Source organism: Pantherophis guttatus, chromosome 2 (assembly GCF_059756535.1).
Source record: "Pantherophis guttatus breed Tessera chromosome 2, ASM5975653v1, whole genome shotgun sequence".
NCBI lineage: Eukaryota > Metazoa > Chordata > Lepidosauria > Squamata > Colubridae > Pantherophis > Pantherophis guttatus.
The window spans coordinates 994,988-1,013,988 of NC_142064.1; the positions used below are offsets into that span (position 1 = coordinate 994,988).

The following is a 19,001-nucleotide window of genomic DNA, read 5'->3' on the forward strand; positions in this document are numbered from 1 at the left end:
CTGTTGGGTGCCCCCCTGAGTTGAACTCCGAACCCCCCTTTCCTTTGGACTTGACCGCGGGGAGAGAGAGAGACGGAATGAGGAAAAGAATCTTGCAAGGCCTTACAGGAAGTCCTCGGCTTATAGTCATTCGTTCAGTGACCGTTCCAAGCTACAACAGCACTGAAGAAAGCGGCCTAGGATTGTTCTTCACACTTACGACCGTTGGAGCACCCACCACCGTCCTATCCATGGTCACGTGATCAAAATTCAGACGCCTGGCAACTGGCGTGTACTTATGACGGTTGCAGCGGCCCCGGGTGGGTCACATGATCCCCATTTGCAACCTTCCCAGCGACTTCCGACGGGCGAAGTTAATTGGGGAAGCCGGATTCTCTTAACAACAATTTGGTTAACAATCGTGGCCAGAAAGGTCGTAAAATGGAGCGCAACTCACTTAAGGTGTCTTGCTTAGCAGTGGAAATTTTGGGCTCAATTGCAGGCGTAAGACGAGGACTTCCTGTGTTCAAGCAGGGGCAGAGACCCCACCAGCACCACTGCAACCCCAGGAAGGGAAGGACCCCAGGCTACCCCCCACCGCCTCTCTCAGGGCCTCCACAAACCTATGCAAAAAGGTCCCCCCCCCCATGGTTTCAGCCACTACCCAGCTCCCCAAACACCACAAACCCTCTGAAGTGAACTCAAAGATTCCTTTATGAGGAGAGCCAGCAGCCCCGGCAAAAAGTTTCCCTCTCACCGCAGACTAAGAAGTCCATCCGGCAGGGAGAAGAATCGTTGTTTGCCACATCTATTCATCTCTGTTGCCTGCCTTTTATCCCCAGAGCTAGGGTGGGGCTTCACTAGCAGCGGTGGCTCTTCTGTCCCAAGGTCCAGCCCATAGATTTCCACTGCTCTCCTCTCCTCTGCCTTCTGCACATCCGCACGTCAGAGCACTGGACCCAGCTGTTCTTCCTCCTCCTCACTAGCCACCTCCAGACCTGGGGACTGTTGACTCCCCACCTGAGGGCTGACGGACGGCCCAGGCTCCACCTCTGTCCCTCTCTCTCTGCCAGCTCCATTCCCTCTTCCCCCTCGGAGCTCTCAGGTTGCCTTGATGCTGGCCCTGATTCCCACGCCTCCTCCTCCACCTCCTCCTCTCCTCCTCTGATTCGGCTGCTGTAGGAGCCGGTGGCTGATAAGCCACAACACAACTTTCACCCCCCCCTCCAGCACCACCCAGTGGCCGCCCCAGTTGTTGCAGCCTTACGCTCCGTCGGTGGGCCCTATCCGGTTGCTTTATCTTGATCATCTCGGCCGAGGGCATCTCCTAGGAGGAAGAGCAAAGACCTTGTGAGTGAAAGCGCCCGAGAGGCATTTTTGCAACCTGCAATCTGATCTGTGGGAACCAAACACTCGTTGAGCTGTTGAAAGGCATCTGGGCAGGGAGGCTGAAAGCAGACGTGGGCCATAAACCACCGCCAGGCTTTTAGCCCTGCGAGCCTTGGCCAAAGTCGGATCTGAGCTGGAAAGCTGGAGTAATAGCTCTCGCGCATAAGTCAGCAGAGACCACCGTTTATCCAGAATGGCGCTATAAAGGATCTGCTGCTTGAGCAGGGGGTTGGACTAGAAGACCTCCAGGGTCCCTTCCAACGCTATTCCTGCATGGCCGGCTGGGGAATTCTGGGAGTTGAAGTCCACAAATCTTAAAGTTGCCAAGTTTGCTGTAGAACAAGATTCAAAATGCCCCCAACAGGCTGTAAGCAGGGCCTGGGCTCCATCCCTGGAGGTTTTTTAAAGAAGAGACTGGACAGCCAATTGTCCAGAATAGCATAGGGGCTCCTGACTGAGCAGGGGGCTGGACTAGAAGACCTCCAAGCTCCCTTTCAAGTCCTATTCTGTCCTGTCCTATCTTGTCCTGTCCTGTCCTGTCCCGTCCCATACCCACCCCACCCCGTTCCTTCAGACCAACGGCTGTTGAATCTCTTCTTAAAAACCTCCAGTGATGGAGCTCCCAGAACCTCCGGCGAACGCTTGTGCCAGGCCTGCCTGCTAGACTGATGTGGAGGCTGCACTGAGCTCTGCCTGATGCCCTCAAGTCCTCTCTAGCTCTCCAAGGCCCTGGTGGTCCACAGGCCAGAGCCTCAGCCCTGACCTTCAGCAGAGGGACCCCGACAACAAGAGCCCTCAGTGCAGGGGACCTTCTCCATCTGCTGGCTGGGGCTGCGCCTTATTATGGCTGGGCTTAATGTATTAGGAAGATTCGAGTTGGTGGAACAAATTGGCTGCTGGCGGCTCCTTTCCATAATGACATGTTATTCCCAACTTCTCTTGCTCAAGTGGGGAAACAATGGCGCTTCACGCATTACCTGAACAGTTTAAGTGTTTTGTTTAGTAACCCATGATTTTGATGTGTGAGTGGGCCTCACGCTGCTAAGCATAAGCTGGAGCTGATTGAAAGAGCTAATGATGAATTAATTGATAGATGCAGCTCATGGGTTTCAAGAAGGGAAGGCTACACTTAGAATCAAAAGGCTGGAAGGGACCTTGGAGGTCTTCCAGTTGACCCCCTGACCAAGGCAGGAGTACTCATCCTATCCCAGACAGATGCTCGTCCAATCTTTTCTTGAAGGGATGGAGCACCCACAATTCCATGAGGCAAGTCGTTCCATTGATCCATGCATCCATGTGTCCATCTTCCATCTTGTATGTCTATCTGTCTATCATATGCATCTTATCTGTCTCATAAAATCCTAGGGCTGGAAGGGACCTTAGAGGTCTTCTAGTCCAACCCCATGACCAGGTCAAGAGTCCTTATCCAATCTCAGCTAAAAGGTTGTCCAATCTTTTCTTGAAAACTTCCAGCAAGAGGTTTCCAACTTCCACTGATGGATCGTTCTGGCTGTCAGTTCATGCAACTCTCTTCTAAATTAACTCTCTTGACCTAGACCTTTCCCAAGGAGGTCCCAGCATCCAACCAGCATGAGCCCCAGCAGGCTCGTGGTTCCTTCCCTGAATCCCAACTGCTGCAGGGGAAGACCAGTAAGGAGAAGAATGGCCTCATTGTGAGGCAGGGCTGTTGCGGCGATGCAACCATAAGGGGGACTGGCTCTAGGGCAGCAGGTGAAACTTCACCTGGAGAAGCAGGAGGTAGCCTGGCCTGGAGAAGGAAGTTCTGAGATCTCCACCCAAGGTGGACAAGGAGGACTTCTCCAGGCCAGGGACATCCTGACTGGCAATTTCTAGCAGGGTTGGGGTGAGGGATGTGTGTATGTTACAACACTACTAGAGTGGGTTCACCTCTCGGCCATGAGTTCCTCTAAGGCAGGGGTTCTCCACCTTGGGGACTTTAAGAGGGGTGGACTTCAGCGCCCAGAACTCCTGTGGCTCCTGGCTGGGCAATTTTGGGAGTTGAAGTCCACCAGACTTATGAAAGTGACCCAGGCTGGAGACTCCTGCTCTAAAGTGAGAGCTGAGCTTTCTTGGATTTTGCTAATTAGCCAAAGGGGGAAAAAACCAGAAAGGAAATATACACGAAATGCCTGCCCATGAATTCTGGCTCATTTCCTTGGCTTCTTTTTTCCTCCTGCTCTCTACAGGAAGAGGGAGCTTCATGTGGAGACCGGCTGCATTTGCTGCCTGCAAAGAATAATTGCTCTTCATGCTTAATTGACTCCTAAAAAAACATGGTGCGAATACTAATTAGAGGAAGAGAGTTGTAGGCACCAGGCTCCCCACGAGAGCATCTGCCTTGCTGAAACGCCGATGACTCAAGAAGGCCTTTGTTTCCGTGGTCTCCTGTGCTCGGAAATGTGGTTTTGGCCATGTTGCATGCCCTGCCACGGAAAAGACCAGGCTGTGTACTCAGTGCTTGTTCATGAGTGAATGAAAATCCATCCACTCTTTGTCCAAAAGAATGGCTTAGATACAGGGGAGATAGCGACTGAGCCCTTGTCATGGTCAGAACATTCTCTCCTTAGGCTTGACTTTCTGACCGCTGCACCCCGCCGCAGGGAGGCGGAACCGACTAGGTGGTTCCGCCCCAGGAGCCTGATGGATCCTGATAGGTTCCAAATGGAGCTTGGGCCATTCCCTGAGACTCTGGCTCACGACTCGACGGAAGACCTGGTGGCCACCTGGGATAGGGCGGCCGCTGGTGCTTTAGATCGGGTCGTGCCTTTGCGGCCTCTGACCCGGCACTGAACCTGCCCAGCTCCTTGGTTCTCCAAGGAGCTGAGGGAGATGAAGCGCCAGAAAAGACGCCTAGAGAGTAGTTGAAGGGCTAGTCGTTCTGGATCTGACCGAGCACAAGTGAGGACTTATATCAAGACCTACTTAGTGGCAATAAGAGCGGCGAAGTGCAACTACTTTTCCCCTCTTATTGCATTGGCAGATAACCGCCCAGCTGCCCTGTTTAGGGTGACCTGCTCCCTTCTTCACCTGGGAGCACGGGAAGACCCCTTGCAAGGGCAAGCTGAGGATTTTGTGTATTATCTGCACGATAAAATTGCTCAAATTCGGGAAGGCTTGGACTCTGACTGGGTGGGTTCAGGCGGGATGTCTGAGGTGGGTCTTGAGAATGTTATCTGGGATGAGTTTGAGTTTGTGGGGTGCTGCAAGGGTCGGTCCTCTCGCCTCTCCTATTCAACATTTATGTGAAGCCGCTGGGTGAGATCATCCATGGTTTTGGGGTGCAGTGCCATCTGTACGCTGATGACACTCAGCTGTACATCTCCACCCCAGACCACCCCAACGATGCCCTTGAAGTGATGCCCCGGTGCCTGGAGGCCGTGTGGGTCTGGATGGGGAGAAACAGGCTCCGACTCAACCCCTCCAAGACTGAGTGGCTGTGGCTGCCGGCGTCCCGATATAGCCAGCTGGTGCCATCGCTGGCTATTGGGGGCGAGTCGTTGGCCCCCACGGAGAGGGCTCGCAACTTGGGCGTCCTCCTGGATGCACAGCTGTTTTTAGAAGAGCATATGACGGCTGTTGCCAGGGGGGCTTTTTATCAGGTTCGCCTGATACGCCAGTTGCTCCCCTTTCTGGATCGGGACTCCTTATGCACGGTCACTCATGCCCTCGTTACTTCCCGCCTGGACTACTGCAATGCTCTCTACATGGGGCTCCCCTTGAGGAGTACCCGGAGGCTCCAACTGTTCCAGAATGCGGCCGCGTGGGTGATTATGGGGGCGACATGGCGTTCCCATGTAACACCTCTCCTGCGCAAGCTGCACTGGCTCCCGGTGGTCTTCTGGGTGCGCTTCAAGGTTTTGGTTACCATCTTTAGAGCGCTCCATGGCTTAGGGCCCGGGTATTTACGAGACGACCTTCTGCCACCGATAACCTCCCACCGGCCAATCCGCTCCCACAGAAGGGGTCTCCTCAGGGTGCCGTCGGTCAAGCAATGTCGACTGGTGACCCAGGTGGGCTTGTTGGAATCCCTTCCTTCCTCTCTTCCCTTCCTTCTTCCTTCCTCCCACCTTCTCTCCCACCCTCTCAATCTTATCCTTCCTGCCTTCCTTCCTTCCTTTCCTTCCTTCCTTCCTTCCTTCCTTCCTTCCTTCCTTCCTTCCTTCCTTCCTTCCTTCCTTCCTTCCTTCCTTCCTTCCATTACTCCTTCCTTCCTTCCCTTCTTTCTTCCTTCTTCCTCCCTCCCTTTGACTGATCTGACCATTGCTTGATCTTGGGCACATATCTCCCCATCCTTTCTCCCCGCGTCGTGTTTTTAGGCCATGCTGATAGAATTAAACCATTTCCTGGTTTGCAAAGGCCTTCATCCTCATCAGGCTAGGTTCACACGGCATAGTTAACTATACCTGCCCAGGAGTTCATGAAGTACTACCCAAGGTTCGTGTGCTGTGGGAATCCACCTGGTGGAGAGGCTTGTATGATGGCAGTCACGGAATCTGATTCTGATGCTGATATTATTCAACTTGGAGGCCACTCAGAACGCTCCACTTGGCCCAAGAAAGACGAAGGATGCAGAGGGCCCTTTGGCCCTGAGGTGTTGTAACAGGAGATGCAGCTCAGCTGACCAAGGTCTGTTTTTCCTTTTAGTGCTTTGTGGGAAACAGTAAGATCCCTTTTGCCAACTCATGCAGATAACAGATTATTCCTGCTGTTGTGCTTGCTCTCCTTCCTTGATGTATCTCATTTATTGTTTATTTATTTATTGGTTCGATTTATATGCCGCCCTTTTCCGGAGACTCAGGGCAGCTTACAATGCGTTAAGCAACAGCCTTCATACTTTTGTATATACCTGCTTAGTGGGGCTTTTGGCCTCCCCTAAGTGGTGTTCTTTTTTATACAAAGTCAGCTTATTGCCCCCACAAACCGGGTCCTCATTTTACCTACCGCGAAAGGATGTAAGGCTGAGTCAACCTTGAGCCTGGTGAGATTTGAACTTGCAATAATTGCAGGCAGCTGGTGTTATCTTAACAGCACTTTAGTCTGCTGCGCCACCAAGGCCCTTCTCCTGGATCTTCTGAAAGAATTTCGGTGTCCAGAGATGTCCAGGTTGGCTTCTGGCAACAGAAGGGTCTTCAGGGCAGCCTGTCTGGCCATCTCTCCCACAGGGAGCCTTGGTGAGGGCCGAGGAGACAGCCAGAGGGGCCAGCTGGTTGCTTCTGAGGTGGTGGCTCAGCTTGAGAGAAGACAAGAGGGCCAGGCATGTCTATGGAGATTTTCAATCATCTAGGTCATGGTTGTCCCAAAGGTCATGGTTTTCCAAAAGGCAAAAGGTCAGCCATGTCCCAAATTGTCCCAAAAGTCATGGTTTTCCAAAAGGTAGTTGGACTTTTTTCTTTAGCTTGAAGACATTTCACTTCTCATCCAGGAACTTCTTCAGTTCTGACTGAATGGTGGAGAATTGTAGAAGGGTTGACATTCCTTGCAGTCATCTGGTTGTTAGCACTCCTCTGAGGAGGAACTGAGGCTACTGAAGAATCAGCAGTGGACTTCTCTCTCTCTCTCTCGTCTTCTCTTCAGCCGTGCCTGATTTTCAGAGACCCTGTAGTTTTCTTGGCAAATTTTTCAGAATTTGTTTGCCATTGCCTCCTTCCTAGGGCTGAGAGACAGTGACTGGCCCAAGGTCATATAACTGGTTTTGTGTTCATGGAAGGTCTAGAATTCAGGGTCTTCCAGTTCCTTCCTTCCTCCCTCCCTCCCTCCCTTCCTTCCTTCCTTCCTTCCTTCCTTCCTTCCTTCCTTCCTTCCTATTCTTCATTCCTTCCTATTCATTCATTCATTCATTCATTTAATTTCTATAGCCACCCAACTCAATCAAGTGACTCTGGGTGGCTTACAATTCTAAAATTATAAAACAATTAAAAACAATAAAACAATAAAAACTCCCAGAAAATAAATACAGAAAGCTAACATGATGATTAATCAAATAAGAGTAATCCAGGAAACAGGACCCTGAACGCATTCTGAACCCCAGGCCTGGGTACACAGCCGTGTTTTTAACACTTTGCGAAAGGCCAGCAGGGTGGGGGCCATTCTGACCTCGGAGGGGAGGATATTCCACAGAGCAGGGGCCACTGCAGAAAAGGCCCTGAGCCGACACTCTACGGCTGATGGGAGCTGCACCAGGCCCCAATCGGCTGGATCAACTTGATGCTTTCATTACTAGTCCAAACTTTAGATAAGTTTGAAGTAAAAGGGAAAAAAAAAACAATATTGAAATGAGAGCTGAAGTCTCCAAGGTGTTAACTGGGATCCAAGACAAAGCAGAGCTATCCTCCTGCAATTTTGCTTTGGTCCCCAACAAGACAAATTGCTTTTGCTGATTTATTTAATGCATTCTTTTCCAGCTTTAGGATCTGTTCTATTCAAAAGACTTTTTGCAGTGGGACCCCCAGGAAGTCTCAAAGACCAGGAGGAAGGGGCAGCACAACCTCCCTCAACCCTCAAGCAACAGAAGCCAAGACAGGGAATAAATTGGCAGGACCAGAATAAGAGAGTTGGAAGGGACCTTACAGGTCTTCTAGTTCAACCCTAGTTCCAGTATTTGAGAGGCTGCCACAAAGAAAGGGGTCAACTTATTTTCCAAAGCACCAGAAGGCAAGACAAGAAACAACGGATGGAAACTAACCAAGGAGAGAAGCAACCTGGAACTAAGGAGAAACTTCCTAGCAGTGAGGACAATTAACCAAATGGAACGGTTTGCCTCCAGTAGTTGTAGGTTGTCCATCACTGGAGGTTTTTAAGAAGAGACTGGACAGTCACCTGTTTGAAATGGTAGAGGGTCTCCTGCTTGAGCAGGGAGTTGGACTAGAAGACCTCCAAGGTCCCTTCCAGTTCTATTCTGATTGATTGAACCCCCTGCTCTAGTTGGAGACTCCATACCAGGGGTCTCCAACCTTAGCAACTTTAACCCTGGAGGACTTCAAGCTGGCTGGGAAATTCTAGGAGTTGAAGTCCTCCAGGCTTAAAGTTGCCAAGGTTGGAGACCCTATAGGCTCTCTACCATTTCAGACAAATGGCTGTCCAATCTCTTCTTGAAAACCTCCAGTGATGGAGAACCTACAATACTAAAGAAACTAGTATTATAAACTGCTGGTCTAGCCAAACAATTACTGATTAACTTCATGAAATTCTGGCTAAATATCACCCCTCTCTCCAAAAGAAGGGAAAAGGGAGACCCAGCACAGATTTCTGTCATCAATTCCCGGGAAGGCTGGGGAGCAGATCATGAAAAGGTCACTCGGTGAGGCCCTTGAAGACAACACAGCTGGATAACCCTCAGGAAAAGTTTTCAGGCTTAACTTGTCTTGTTTGTGATTGAGTTACTTTCTTCCTACATCGTGAGAATGCTGCATTTAGGCTCTATCCTGGCCTAAAGTTGAGCTTTTGATGAAGTGCTCCCGATTTCCAAAGCTAGGTAAGTGTGGGATGGATGACATGACAGCTGAATAAAAACACAGCTGGCCTGAAATCCTCGCTGGGAGAATGAATGTGAGGAAGTTCCTTAGCGGTCCTCCATCAAACGGGAGAGATCCATCAAGGGGGGGGGGTCACTTCGCTTTGGTATTCTTCTTTTTTGGGTTTGAATAATGACATGCAAAGAAGGAATATTGATTTGCCAGAAGATACAAAGTGAGTTGAGATAACTCCAGAGATAGAGAAATTAAATTAAAAAGAATCAAAACCATATTGGTAGAGAAATAGGCAGAGTGTAAAAAAAATGAAATTGTATAAAAGAAAAGGCAAATTAGGCACTCAAGGACACAGGGATGAAATACATAACATGGGACGGAACCATCAGGCTTGGTAGCTTCTAACCGTTCTCAGAATAACAGTGATTGTCCAACTGAATAAGAGCCACAGCAAAGAAGGCAAATGCAACTACAGTAAAGATACAATATCTAAATTGTGGGAAGGAAATGTTCTGCTGATCTCCACCTTGGTCAGACCCCGCCTTGAGCCCCATGTCTTTTTCTGGGCATAAAGGACAGGAGGGAAATTCAAGCAGGTGCAGAGAAAGGCAGAAGTGGAAATCAGGAATAGGAACTAAGCTGCATGAAGGAGCCGAGGACCACTGAATGGGTAGGACAACTCTCAGGTCTGCCATCTTCGTCTTGGCGCCTTGCTGGCATCTTGCCATCAAAGACTAGGAGGGAAGAGGGGGACATGAGGAGGGGAAACAAACGGTCAACCAACCTGCTTGTGTACGTGATGGAAAATTGGGAGGGGGAATGACAACTTGATGAATAGCAGGAGAGGTCAGAAGCGGTTTGTGCCAGTACCCAAGGCCATGCACCCTGAGAAAGAATGTGAATTACCCTAAACATCTCACTGTTCTCAAAACACCTAAGCGGACTCTTATTGGCTGTAGACAGACGGGTCATGGGGGGGGGTGGGGAGGGCTTGGATGCAGGGAAAGTTTCTGTAACTTTTGAGTGCGGGAAATTTAGTTCTAGCCTGACTCTAGTGCAACCAACATCTTTTAGGAAAACAACCTACCACTTCAACCAAATGGAGTCGAGGGTCTTTCTTTCCTAAGGGATCAGACTGTGGCAGGCCTGACAATAACCCTGTTCAAAGTGATGTTGCATGGAATAAGGTCAGGATGGGTTTTGCCTTGTTCCAGGGGACAGACTGATAGAAGTCAGACTCCACCTGAATGTTACCAGATTTGGAGCCCCCTGGAAAGAAGAACCAATCACCTGGTTTGTGTGTGTGTGTATGTCTGGTTTGTGTTTCCCTTTATTGGATGCATTTAGGAGGCAGCTAAACAGCCATATATCAGGGATGCTGGAATTTGGATTCCTGGGTTCCAGGATGCTGCAGTTCACAAAGGGTGGACAGTCTCGCTCACCAGCTGCATGCAAGACGCCCCCTCCCCAAATGCCAGCTCTCTTGTTTCCTTTCTCCCTTCTGGCTTTGGAGGGCAGCTGTCCATCCAGCCCCCAACTGCATGGCAGCTAACTCCCTTCTTACAGCACATGGAATATCACTGTAGATGACCAGGCTGAACCCGAGAGAGGGAGGGGTCAAGCACGTCATCAGTCTTGGGTCCCCTTGCGCCCATAAGAGATCTAAGCGCAGCCCTCCTTGAGTTGCGTTGACTCTTATCTACCACCAATTTGCCTTGCTCATTAAGTAGTCCAGATCCTCATAGAGGGCTAACCTGGCTTGTCCTCATGTGAACAGCCTTGGTCCCTGATTTCCTGCTCCTGACAATCGTTGCCCCCTTTGGGGCATTTCGCTCTGAGCCTCTCAAGGAGGAATCAGAAAACAAACCAAAATGAAATGGAAGATCTCCCTAGGGAGGAGGCTGAGATCTGCTCTTATGAACTTCCTCCACTTACCAGAATGTTCTTCTCGGTGCCCAGCCTGGACTTCCCCGGAGCCATCTCTGGCCTGGCCATACTTGGCACACGCGTTGTGTTGACCTGGGGAGGGAAGGAGGGCGTGAGGGGATTGCCGCTGGGCAGGGGGAATCCACCCTTGCAGGAGTGGGGGGAGGGGCTTCTAGTCTCCTCCCTGGAGGGGGCAACCGCCAGGAGCTTCTACCTGCTCGCTGGCTCCTTGTTGCCTCAGCTGCTGCTCCCGAACGGCCTTCCTCTCCTGCATGGCTCTGGCCAGCTTCTTCTTCTAAGGGAGGGAATGAAAGGGGCTTAGCAATCTTGGGAGTGAGGGGGGGACCAAAGAGACCCCTGACCCCCTTTCAGGGCCAAGTTGGGCCAGTGGCAGTAATGGAGGAGGAACTACAGGTAGTCTTCAACTTACAACAATTCATTTAGTGACCATTTGAAGTTACAACGGCACTGAAAAAAGTGACCCATTACCATTTTTTCAAACTTACCACCACTGCGGAATCCCCACAGTCACATGATTTACATTCAGTGGCAACTGACTCATATTTATGACGGTTGCAGTGTCCCGGGGTCACCTGATCCCCTTTTGTGACTGTCTGACAATCAAAGGCAATGGGGAAGCCAGATTCAGTTAACTAACTTAACAATTCATTACCTTATTTTAACGACCCCATAATCCCTTGCGTGGTGGAGTTGGGCAACTGAATGGAGCTAGCAGACTGTTTTAATGGCCAGATGCCCTTCCTGTCACCAATGCAGAGTTTTGTTTAGCAGATACATTTTCATTGTGCCCAGAGAGAGAAATATTTGCCTCTCCCTAGGATCAAACTCACAGCCTCCTGATTGTGAGGCGAGAGCTCCACCTCTAGGCCACCACACAACTCCACTAATTTAACAATTACAGTGATACAATTAAGAACTGTGGCAAGAAAGGTCATAAAATGGGACAAAACTCCCTTAACAAATGTCTCACTTAGCAACAGTAACTGGACTCAATTGTGATCGTAAATCGAGGACTACCTGAATTGGATCCTGGGATAGAATTAGGGATGTGACCTCCTTGCCCCATCTCCCCTCAGTTCCTGTGGCCTGCCAGCCTTAATTCCTGCAACCACGCCAGCTCCCTCAGCCTCCTGGCCCGGCCTGGCATACGCCATCTTGCCCTTCGCTGGGACGTTCTGGCTGAGGTAGGAAGGCTGAAGGTCTGTCCCCAAGGCTCACCAGGTAGATGTTGTACTTCAGCAGCCGCTTCCGGGCATCTGAGACGCTTGAGCCCAGCTCCCTCAGTTTGGTCTTCATGTCAACCATCAGGTGGGCGGGAGGGTCCTGGTGGCCCTGGAGCTTGGTGACTTCGGGCAAGAGGGGCCCCAAGGCAGTATACAAAGCAGAAATGAAATTCCTGGAATCGGAACATCAGGAGAAGGTCCTGGGTGGCAGGTATCCCAGCTCAGCAGCAGATCCTGCAAGGGCCGAAGGAAGGCCCAGGGAAGGTCCAGAGCTGCTGGGCAGAGGCCCTCCTCTCCTTCGGTCCCCACCACTGACCCTGACCCAAAGTGGGTCTGCTCTGGACACTTGCAGGGCAGACCCCCTACCCTGGGGCACATGGAGGCAGCATAACGATGTCAGTCTATGGAGATTCTCAATCATCCAGGTGATCGTGGTCCCCTCTGCTTTTTCAAGAGGCAACTGGACTTTCTGGTTTTTAGAACAGAATAGAGCTGGAGGGGACCTTGGAGATCTTCTAGTCCAGCCCCTTGCTCAAGCAGGAGAACCTATACCATTTCAAAGAAATGACTGTCTAGTCTCTTCTTAAAAACCTCCAGTGGTGAAGGAATCCCAAAACCTCTGGAGGGAAGTCGTTCCACTGGTGAATTGTCCTCACATTAAGGAAGTTTCTCCTTAATTCCAGGTTGCTTCTCTCCTGGATTGGCTTCCACCTGTTGCTTCTTGTCCTGCCCTCCGGTGCTTTGGAGAATAATTTGACCCCCTCTTCTTTGTGGCAGCCCCTCAAATCCTGGAAGGCTGCTATCATGTCACTCCTAATTCTTCTCTACTTTAGACTAGCCAAACCCAAAACCTGCAGCAGTTCTTCATATGGTTTATTTCTTTTCTTTGAAGACATTTCACTTCTCATCCAAGAAGCTTCTTCAGCTCTGTTATGAGAAGTGAAACGTCTTCAAAGAAAACCCAGAAAGTCCAGTTGCCACTTGGAAAAAGAATCGCCTTTGGGACATAATGATGACAGTTCTTCTGACTGTGGCTGTGCTGAGCAGAAGGAGGAGAGGGCCCACCTGTCCAGATTGGTGAACTTCCTGGATCCATCTGGTTGGCCGCTGAAGGACCTACAACGCTGGACCAAGGAAGCTCCACTGGCTCCCTCTCAGCTTGCCTGCACCGACCGGCTCTCTGACGTTGGACATTGCGTGAAAGATTGTTAATGTTTCTTTCTAGAATATATTTCTCTGTAAAGCATTTCACTAGGATTATGTTTAAGAAGATTCTGTATTCTTCCAACAGTGAATCCGTTTTTATTCCAGGATGGGGAACCCAGGCAAGATGCTACTTCAGAGTTGAAATCCAACTTTTTTCCCCTACCAGTTCTGGGGGCGTGGTTTGGTAGGCATGGCAGGGGAAGGATACTGCAAAATCCCCATTCCCTCCCCACTCCGGGGGAAGGATATTGCCAAAATCCCCATTCCCTCCCCACTCCTGGGGCCAGCCAGAGGTGGTATTTGCCAGTTCTCCGAACTACTCAAAATTTCTGCTGCCGGTTCTCCAGAACCTGTCAGAACCTGCTGGATTTCACCCCTGTGCCACTTGCAATACAGGAGGCTCTTAAGGTGGCTGAAAGAGATGCGATATATGCTCTGAATAGGCAGGATGAAATTGTCCTTCAAAGGAACGCCTGAAACAAACCACCTAGCCAGGTGCTCTGAGGCACGGCCAGTCCCATGGAGCAGGGCCAGCCCTCGGTGGCAGTTGGGAGGGGGGGGGTCCCTGCTGGCCATGATTCCCGTAAGGGGCCCAGTCACTCTGGCTCAGCCTAATCTACCTCACAAGGTCAGGAGAAAGATAACTGAAGGTAGACCTGGAAGACCCAAAGGTGCTTTTCCAAAGGCAGCTGGACATCCTTGATTTTCTTCTTTGAAGACGTTTTGCTTCTCATCCAAGAAGCTTCTTCAGTTCTGAAGAGAAGCGAAACATTTTCAAGGAAAAAAAAGAAAAAAGCCCAGCTGCCTTTTGGAAAAGCATCCTTAGGACAACCATGACCTGGATGATGGAGCATCTCCATAGATGAGACCTGGGAGAAAAACTTTGCTTGCTGTCCCCAGGAAGAAGGGGCAGATGACGGCCTCCAAGCATCTCACGGGGATCCATGGCTGCAGCAGCCTCCAGATCCCCCACAGCTGGCTGGCCTTGGAGAGCCCATCCCCCCTTAGCTGACTGCTGGGACGGCCCTGCCTTTCCCCCTGCAGCCAAGAGCCCCTCTTGCGAGGGGAGACACTTACAGGGTCTCCTCATCCAGCTCCTCATCGCCATAGTTGACGTGGTCACTCATGGAACATCGAGGCTCTACTGAAAGAGAAGTGGGGAGAGTGAGACTGGCGGCTCTGAGGGCTTGGGGGGGGAGATAAGAGTTGGGGGGCTGGGGATGCAGCTCCCCAAGAGCAGGCCACCCACCCTGTGGAAGGAGAATGACATTAGAAGAGATTCCCCGTTTGACTGACTGACTGATTCATTCATTACAGGTAGTCCTTGACTTACGTCCACAATGGAATCCAAAACTTCTGTTGCTAAGCGAGAGAGGTGTTGTGAATTTTGCCCTGTTTAACAACCTTTCCAGCCAGAGCTGTTAAGTGAATCACTGCAGTGGTCAAGTTAGGAACACGGCCATTAAGCGAGTCTGGCTTCCCCATTGACTTTGCTTGTCAGAAGGTCGCAAAAGGGGATCACAGGACTCCAGGGCACTGCGACCGTCATAAATATGAGTCAGTGGCCAAGCGTCTGAGTTTTGATCACGTGACCACAGGGATGCTGCCATGGTCATAAGTGTGAAAAATGGTTATAAGTCACTTTTTTCAGTGCCGTTGTAACTTTGAATGGTCACTAAATGAACTGTTGTAAGTCGAGGACTCCCTGTAGTTCAGTCAAAGGTAGAGGCTGCTCGATCCCAAATGAAGAAGAGCCCAGAAGAGAAACTCTTGGTGAATAAACATTCCCCCCCCCCTCTCTCTGATGGCTGCCCACCCTGCAAGGGGCTCTGTGGCTATTTTCTCCCATTCTCCTCCTGGACCAGGTCTGGCTGCTGCCCCAGGACCTTCCCCAATTCTGGCCTTGCCACGAACGGCTGAGCTGCCCTGCATTGCCCGGAGGTGGCACTGTTGGTGCCCGTGGCTGCTCTCTGGCACTGAGCCAGCTCTGCCCCATCCACAGAAGGTTGATTCTCCCAGTCAGGAGCAGCAGAGAGGAGGGGCTATCCATGCCTGGCTGAGCCCCCAAGTATTCCTAACAGATTAACAGTTGGAAGGGACCTTGGAGGTCATCTAGCCCAACCCCCCCGCCCAAGCAGGAGACCCTGCAGTATTTCTGGCAGTCTCTTCTTGAAAGCCTCCAGTGATGAAGCTCCCAGAACCTCTGAAGGCAACTTCTGTTGATTGTTCGTTCTCCCTGTCAGGAAATTCCTCCTTATTTCCAGGTTGAATCTCTCCTGGTTCAGTTTCCATCCATTATTCCTTCTGGCCTTTGGGTGCTTTGGAAAACAGCTTGACCCCCCTCCTCCTCTCTGTGGCAGGCAGCCCCTCAGATATTGGAAGATGCTCTCCTGTCTCCCCCGGCCCTTCTCTTCACTAGACCAGCCAGGCCCAGTTCCGATCATCCCTTGGCAGTTGCCCTAAAGGAGGCCAAGAGGCCATGCCTGCCTGGGCTCCAGACCAGCTGCCTTCTCCCCCACTGACCCCTTTGCCCTTCATCCCAGGGAGCAGCCTGGGCGGGTGCAGTTCTTACCTTGGAGATTTGAGGAGACGGAGCCTCTGCTGTCCATGGCCTTGGCGGCTGAAAGGCTGGGAAGGAGAGAGAGAAGCCGGATGAACCTGTGGCTGAAGGGGCAGGGGGAGGCTGGGTCTGGCTCTCAGGGGCCCAGGAAGGGCCTGCACCCTGGCCCAGGCATCTGGGGTGGGTGGGTGGCTCCATAGGTCCTCCCCCACAATCCCTAATGTTGAAGCCTCTCACAATCTGGGCGGCTCCCACCCCACGTTTTATGCAGGGGCAAATTTCCTCTGGGCTTTTATTTCATCAGAAAAAGTGGAAGACCTTCCTTCCTTCCTTCCTCTCCCCCTCCCTTGCATCTCCCTCCCATCCCCTCCCTCCCTTCCTCCCTCCCTCCCTCCCTCCTTCCTTCCTTCTTTCCTTCTTTCCTTCCTTCCTTCCTTCCCTCCCTTCCTCTCCCCTCCCTTGCATCTCCCTCCCATCCCCTCCCTCCCTCCCTCCTCCCTCCCTCTCTCTCCGATTCCCTCCCTCCCTCCCTTCCTCCCTTCCTTCCTTCCTTCCTTCCTTCCTTCCTTCCTTCCTTCCTTCTTTCACATTGTTATTTTCAACTGGCGGTCAATGCCGCAGGGCTCCTTCACATCTCCACTAGACTCTCTGGCTCTGTGCACATATCTGTGTTATGCACAGTGTTTTCTAAAATGCTTTTATTTGAGAATCCTTCCCTCGTTTCTCTGTTTTGGCTCCCGTTCCGCTAACCGCTAGAGGGGGTGATTTATTCTCATCCTTCCGAAGGCTCATAAGCCGGCGTATTAAATGACAGGAATTAAAAACCTGAGTAAAACAGCCTCATCCCAAGAGCAAACAATTAGAAAAAGCAGGAGAGAAAGGCGGGTCAGAGCCATTAATTAAGAGGCAACTTGGCCAGCATCCACCATGAAAAACCTGCAGCCTGTCAGTTCCCCTTTTCTTAACACCAGGACTCTCGCAGCCGTTTCCGTAGCCAACATTGTGTCTCCTTAATCTTCCCAGCAGCATTGTGATGTCAAGCGCTAATTGTGAGTTCTTGGCTTGTCATCCAGCCATGGAGCTCTTTGTGGGAGCCCTGTGATTTGCATGTTCAACTCTTCCTAAACCTAAATGATTTTGGTTCCGTTTTAAAGGGATGCGGAGGACAGAGAGGCAGAGAGAGAGAGAGAGAGCGAAAGAAGAGCCGCCTCTGGTGTGGCACCAGCAGAGGGCAGTGCGGGAGAACGTTTCTCAGGGCTGGACCACACAGGTAGACCATCTCAGAAGCATCTGGGAGGCCTCAGAGGAGGACCCAGGGCCAGCTGCGTTGGGCCCCTTCCCCTCCTAAAAGTTTTGGGAAGTATTGGCGCACCTCCTTCCACGCTTCTGTGAAAATTGGGTGAACACTTATCCACACCACCCATTTCCCAACTTCTCCACAAGCTTCTCCTCCTCCTCCTCCGAGATACAATCTCCAGCTCACACCACTGGCCATAGTGGCCACCAGCATTTAAAATGGGGGTGGGTAGGAATTCACATTAGAAGTTCCTCTCACCAGAGCGCCTTCCCTTTGCTGTCCTTCATGTTCCTATTGATTTGTGAAGTTCTATTTGTTTTGGGTTGCCAGCATCAGCCAACTGGCTTCAGGGTACCTCTCCGAGCAACCATGGTTCACTTCTGACCCTGCCTTCAGCCCCTTCCCTTTCTACCCCCACCCCCCACAAACCAGAGCTCCAATCTGGGTTGGGTAGCTTGTGAACATTATAGACAAACCATATGGTGGCCAAACCTGGATGGATGAAGTAATGCTACTCCTGGCTGAGGGACAGGAGGCCTCCTCCAGCAGTCTCTTCCCCCGGGCTACCCCAGACCCACCTCAAGGGAAAGGACCCTGCTATATCTGGCTGAGGTCCACCTGAGCCTGCGTCCTGCTTCCTACTTCTTCCTTGGAGTAGCTGTTACTTCCTGGTTGCTAGGCGGGGATGTCAAGGCTGAGTGATGAGGTCACAAGGGAGGGAGGACATCATGGAACTGGCAGGTGTCAGCCAAAGGTCCCTTGGTCTCCTGGCTCTTGCAGGTGTGTTGCTAGCAGAAGTTGCTCAATCACTTGGAAGAATCTGGAAAACACCACTTTGGAGGGAATCTTGAAGGCATCTCTTGATCTTCAGATAGGTTGGGACATCAATGCCCTCCTTCCCTTTTGGCAGGCAAAGGCTACCATGAATATTTTGGAGAAAAAGGCACAACAGCAGCTTAAGACATGACCCACCCAAGAGGGAAAACCAGACATTTCAGGGAGAAAGGAATCAACTGCTTTGATTATGGTGATAGTACCCAGAGACTGTAGCATCTCCTGTGGTGGCTGTGACTCCACGGTGCCCTCCAATGCTTCCAAGGTCGAACAAAGGCCCATAAAGTTTGACTGGAGTAAACCAGGGGAGTGGGCTCGGTGCAGCACCAGGAACCCTTCACCTTGTGCTGAGGCCCATCCTGTGGTTGTTGGTTGAGCCATGGACAAAAAGTCTCCTGGTGGCTCCTCTTCCCTAGGGAGCCCCAGAAGCTTGCAAGGCAGATGAGCCAAACTAGGTCAGTGCTTGGGCTGGGACAGCCTAGCCAAGACCCTCACCTGATGTGACCCATCACAAGACCCACCACAAGACCTCACCTGACATGACCCTCACCTGGCGTGACCTTTCCATCACAAGACCTACTGAGCACACGAAGCCCTTATAAGGAGAAGGACACCAACATGGAAATCCCCTACACTCCGCCAGTAGCCAGGAGGCAACTGGGCTTCCTTGTTTTTCTTTGAACACATTTCTCTTCTCTTCCAAGAAGCTTCTTCAGCTCTGACTGAATGGTGGGGAATGGAAGGATTTATACTCCTTGCAGACAGCTGGTCCTTTGCATCCTTTTAGAGGGCCATTGTGGCCAATTGGAGGTTTATCTGTAGTCCTCAGGATCACCTGAGTGGTGCAAATGGTTCCTGTAGTCTGCACTTTTTTTCCTCTGGATTATCTATTCCTACTCCCACATTCAAGTGCTTCAACAACCCTCTACAAGGATGCAAAGGACCAGCTGTCTGCAAGGAGTATAAATATCCTAATATCCTAATGTTCAACCAAAATGTTGGAGATGTGATTGCTTAGATGCTACATATTATCATATATGGTGGACATGCAAGAAAGCAAAGGCTTTTTGGATAAAAAT

The 19,001-nt window shown here is 51.0% G+C and overlaps 1 protein-coding gene across 1 annotated transcript; it reads right to left on the minus strand.

The window, feature by feature from the left end:
* Window positions 1-9,476: 9,476 nt before the first annotated feature.
* LOC117679746 (uncharacterized) lies at window positions 9,477-17,756 on the minus strand. Its single transcript, XM_087883741.1, has 7 exons — window positions 17,667-17,756; window positions 15,804-15,859; window positions 14,309-14,375; window positions 12,021-12,198; window positions 10,980-11,076; window positions 10,791-10,874; window positions 9,477-9,589 (listed from the first exon to the last, which is right to left on the minus strand). Exons 2-7 carry the CDS (start codon window positions 15,838-15,840, stop codon window positions 9,477-9,479), a joined length of 576 nt encoding a protein of 191 aa, XP_087739867.1. The 5' UTR covers window positions 15,841-15,859; window positions 17,667-17,756.
* Window positions 17,757-19,001: the final 1,245 nt, after the last annotated feature.

Coding starts and splice junctions, on each gene's coding strand:
- LOC117679746 (XM_087883741.1), bottom strand. CDS start 15,840: ATGGACAGCAGAGGCTCCGTCTCCTCAAATCTCCAAG. Junction 14,376..15,803: donor CGTCTCCTCAAATCTCCAAG/GTAAGAACTGCA, acceptor CTTCTCTTTCAG/TAGAGCCTCGATGTTCCATG. Junction 12,199..14,308: donor GAGCTGGATGAGGAGACCCT/GTAAGTGTCTCC, acceptor TTCCGATTCCAG/GAATTTCATTTCTGCTTTGT.